Raw genomic sequence first — 5228 nt, 5'->3', positions numbered from 1 at the left:
ATATTAATTAGGGCCAAACGTATATATTAGATAGATAGATAGATAGATAGATAGATAGATAGATAGATAGATGATAGATAGAAGACAGACAGGTAGACGGATATATTTGGCCCAAATACACACACACACACACACACACACACACACACACACACACACATTTGGGCCATTTTATACACACACACAGGTATATGGGCCAAACATATATATTAGATAAACAGACAGATAGATAGATATATTTGGCCCAAGTACACACACAGACACATATATACATATTTTGGGCCTCTCTCTCTCTCTCTCTCTCTCTCTCTCTATATATATATATATATATATATATACACATATAGATACACACACACACACACACACACGCATATTTGGGCCAAACATATATATTAAACAGACAGATAAGCAGATATATTTGGCCCAAATACAAACACACACACACATATTTGGGCCATTATATGTTTTATATATATAACACACACACACATGTGTGTGTGAATGTGTGTGTGTGTGTGTGTGTGTATTAAATTTGGGCCAAACATATATATTAGGCAGACAGACTGACTAATAGATAGATAGATCTATTTTGGGGCCACTTGCCAGGGCCTTCACCAACTCCACCCTGATTCCCTTTCCTTCTTCCTCCGATGGCAGCTACTCTCAGGTCTTGGACCAAGAGGACGCCTGGTTGGAAGTGGACCCTGAGTCTGGCCTGGTCTTCACCCGCCTGAAGGTGCCCCCGCGGTCCGCGTTCCCAGGTGGCTGGCACACCATGCGCATCCTGGCCAGCGATAACGGTGAGAAGGATGAGAACAGTCAGAGAGAAACTTGGCATTTGCCATTTGTTGGGGCACCAGAGAAGGACAGAGAAAGACAAATTATGTCGCAAAGCAACAAATCCCAGAACTCCACAGCATTGACTCAGGGTAGTTAAAGCGGTGTCAAACTTCGGTATAGATTCAGTTGGTATGCTGGAAATGGTTTACGGTGGTCCCTCCACATTCGCTAGGGTTAAAGGCGGAGGACCCCACAAATGTGGAAAAAGTGCAATTTAAAAAATACTATGATTTGTAACTAAGAGAACCCTTCTCTAGGAAACTCCAGGCCCTGCAGTGCAACTCTATGGCCAGCATCTGCCAGACGCTGATCATAGACTCGAGCAGACGTGTTTTGTCCAGGAACGTCCGGCTGAGTCCCTATATTGGAGGAAATGTGGGATATAAGAAAATGAAATAATAACAAGAACAACAACAATAATAATTCCCCTCCAGCACAACTCTATGGTCAACCTCTGGCAGAGTCGCGCCGGAGGATCTAGAGAGTGAATATATTAATCAAAACTGCAAATAATTAAGAAAGATTGGGAACCGTTGCTCATCTTTTGTTAATAAGGAAAAGGGAAATTTCATGACTATTGCTTTGGACTAAATGGTATAATTGATATGTCAATATAAAAGTTGATTCTTATATGTATTTCCTAAAAGAATTATACAATATCGATAAAGCTGGTTAAAGCTAAGGTTAAAACAAGAAGGACTAAGAAGGCCTGTGAATAGTAGTCAAACAGATGATACATGGAAGACTAGAAGAGATCATGGAAGTCAATGTCAGTCTATTAATAATGTCACTAATTATTATTTTTTATTAACCTGTGTCCATTATCTTCTTTATACTTTATTTAGGGTTTCCTTCTTTTTTTCTTTTCGACGCTGAAGATTTCTCTTCTTAGTATCTAATTTCTTTTAATTTCTTCCAGAATCTTCTCTTTCCAGATAATGTCATTAATTGTTGTTGTTATTTGTTTTTTTATTGTTTTTGAAAATAAATAAAAACCATTTTAAAAAATTAATCAAAGCTGCCAAAGTCAGAGCCGCAAATGTAGATGGCCGACTGCGATTGCATGGATGGGAAGGGAGTTTCCATGTCCTCCAGCATTGCGCAGAAAATAAAAATGTCTATGAGAAATGGCAAATGATAACGCAGATGGTTTACCAATGACCTTCACCATCCCCGTCGCTGATGGATGTCCTTTTGGTCTTCCTTCTCCGCTAGGAAGCCCTCCCTTGACCGCCACGGCCACCGTCTCCATCCAAGTGATGGAGGTCAATGACCACCCTCCGCTTCTGCTCCCTGTGGGTCAAGAGATGTGCGACCAAGATGGCGGCCTGGTCCTGGGTGCCACTGACCAAGACCTGGCACCCCATGCCGAGCCCTTCCACTTCCGGTTCAGCCCCGGCAGCACCGCGCAACTGGCCAACAACTGGACTCTCAGCCGCCTCAATGGTAAGGTCTGTTAGGCTCCAAGGGTTCGGATGTAGGACCGCCCCACATATATATGACAGGAGAGGGAAAGAATGAGAAAGATTCCCCCCGTGGGGCCTTTGGGTTGTCCAGGCACAGACTCCCCAAAATCACATTGAGGTGTCCATAGCGCAGTGCCACTGCGTTGTGGGATTGTGCTGTGGCACCACTGAGTTGTGGGATTGCATTGCAGTGCCACTGCTTTGTGGGATCGCGCTGCAGTGCCACTGCATTGTGGGATTGCGCTGTGGTGCCACTGCTTTGTGGGATTGCGCTGCGGTGCCACTGCATTGTGGGATTGTGCTACAGTGCCACTGCTTTGTGGGATTGTGTTGCAGTGCCACTGCATTGTGGCGTCTGTGGTGCATCGCCACTACTACACCGCACTGTGGTGTCTGCAGTGCATTTTAACACTGTGATAATTTAATTCTATTTTAACACTGTGATAATTTGCTGTCTGTACTCATATATAAGTGTAGAAATTTAGGTGAAAAAAATTGACTCAAAAACCTGAGTCGACTTCTCCATGGTTCAATGTAAATGCTGCATCCTAACTCTTATTTAAAAGAAGGAACCATCCCCTGGTGAAAACAAGAGCATAATCAATATAATAATAATAATAATAATAATAATAATAATAATAATAATAATAATAGTCTGCCTTGGAAGCACTGACTTCCTCTACTCTCTCATCCATCTATCCTTAAGAGAAAGCACAAAGAATTATGTCTGCTGGGATTTTGTAAGTTCTTTGACATTGTTTTGCTTTGCTTCATCCTTTCCTTTGTCACATGCCCCTAAGTTTTACCCTTGACCTATCTATGGGCCATTTCAAACCCCATGATTTTGGCCCCCAAACTTGCCCTCGACTTATACATGAGGTTGACTTATAGTTGAATATATATGCCGAGGACACCATGATGCAGTGGCACTGCACTAAGGACACACCAACATAGTGGCATGGCACTAAGAAGACCACAACATACTGTATATACTCATGTATAAGTCTAGAAATTTAGGTTTAAAACTGACCCCAAAATCCTGGGACAAAATCCATGGGTCAACGTGTGTGTGTGTGTGTGTGTGTGTGTATTTATATATATGGTGAAAGGCAAGAGTTTAACCTGCCCTGGAAGCACTGACCCCTTCTACTCTCTCGTCCATCCAGCCTTTAGTAATACTGTAATAATAATAATTATAAATATTATTATTATTATTATTTATATCCCGCCGCTCTACAAGATGCAAAAATTAAAAAACAAAAACTGTTAGTATATGCACTAATAGTTATGACCGCTGGAATTTTGTAAGTTATTATTATTATTAACCTTTATTTATACAGCGCTGTAAATTTGGCATTGTTTTCCCTTTACTTCGTCCTTTACATCCTTCATAATATGTACCTATGTTTTACCCTTGACTTATCCATGGGTCAGATCAAAACCCATAATTCTGGCCCCAAAACTTGCCCTCGACTTATACATGAGGTTGAATATATACAGTAGTGGCACTGCACTAAGGACTTGATCCTAGAGGGGAGGTTGGCACACAGTCTCCCAACCCTTATGTCACCTCCTCTTCTCCCCACATCAGGCACCCATGTGCTTCTGAGACCCCAAGGAGCAGTGTCTGAGGGTCTCCATGTCATCCCGCTGCTTCTCAGCGACTCGGGAAGCCCCCCGCAGGAGAGGGAGCAGCTCCTGAATGTCTCCGTATGCGCCTGCGACGAATGGGGCACCTGTCGGACACGGGCGGCGGCTGTGGTGGGGGCCGTGGCAGGCCTGAGTTTCGGGGCCCTGATGGTCATCTTGAGCTGCACCATCCTCCTCCTGGGTAAGTGGGGTCTACAAAATGGAGGGGACACAGGCAACACAAAGCCATTTGCGTGCGCATGCGCGGGGGTCTTGTGGCAAATTTAGTACAACGTCTCTCTATAGCTGACGGAGGCAAGGAAAGTGCAACCCACAGGAGGCATGCATGTGGCACCCTGTCCTTAAATTGTTTGCCACCATTATGAATTTTTAATTGCTCTAAATTTATTTATGTATTTAGTCAAGCGCTGCCCTGAGAGCTTGAGATAACAGGGCAAGGCATAATTGTTAAAAATAAACATGTTTAATAAATATCTTTACCAGTGATGCATTTCTGTCTCACGCTCACATATATGAGCATGTAAATGCATTATTACTAAATTAATAAAAATATTATTATTAGATTTGGGGGGGGGGGTTCGGGCTCTGTGGCCATGTTCTAGAAGGGTTTATTCCTGACGTTTTGCCAGCATCTGTGGCTGGCATCTTCTCTCCAAAGACAGAAGATGCCAGCCGCAGATGCGGGCAAAACGTCAGGAATAAACTCTTCTAGAGCATGACCGCATAGCCTGAAAAACCCACAAAAATCTATGGATGCCGGCCATGAAAGCCTTCAACTTCGCATTATTATTATTATTATTATTATTATTATTATTATTATTATTATTATTATTATTAAAATGACAAATTTTAGAAGTGGGTTGTTTTAATATGTGCCTATTTTATTTGACCTTTTAAATTGGTGTGTTTTAACTGATGTTGATTCTTTGTTAACTGCTGTCCTCCTCCGCCTTGATCCATGGAGAGAGCTGAGTAAGAAATAATAATAGTTGTTGCTATTGCTCAATAATTCAATAATTATTTATTACTAATTTGGCTAATATAATTATTCAGTGCTGTGTCTCAGGGTCCCCCCAAATTTGGTGGGAAAACATCATTTCGGCCCAAATGGCCAACAGCGGGCCTTTGCAAGGCTATTGGGGGATAGCGGGTTGGTTTAGATTATTTTTTAACATTGTCTATTTTAATTTTGTATGTTTTAAAACTTTATACTGGATAATAATAATAATAATAATAATAATAATAATAATAATAATAATAATAATAATA

General features: G+C 41.6%; 1 protein-coding gene across 1 annotated transcript in view; it reads left to right on the top strand.

The window, feature by feature from the left end:
• CDH15 (cadherin 15) overlaps nt 1-5228 on the top strand; it is a 20689-nt gene that overhangs the window by 12382 nt on the left and 3079 nt on the right. Inside the window, exons 9-11 of the mRNA XM_042438718.1 lie at nt 661-803; nt 2059-2289; nt 3901-4140. Coding sequence (XP_042294652.1) covers nt 661-803; nt 2059-2289; nt 3901-4140 — 614 coding nt within the window. The remainder of the gene's footprint in view (nt 1-660; nt 804-2058; nt 2290-3900; nt 4141-5228) is intronic.

This window comes from Sceloporus undulatus, chromosome 8 (genome assembly GCF_019175285.1).
Source record: "Sceloporus undulatus isolate JIND9_A2432 ecotype Alabama chromosome 8, SceUnd_v1.1, whole genome shotgun sequence".
NCBI classification, from domain to species: Eukaryota; Metazoa; Chordata; class Lepidosauria; order Squamata; family Phrynosomatidae; genus Sceloporus; species Sceloporus undulatus.
This window is presented reverse-complemented; position numbering and strand designations above follow the sequence as displayed.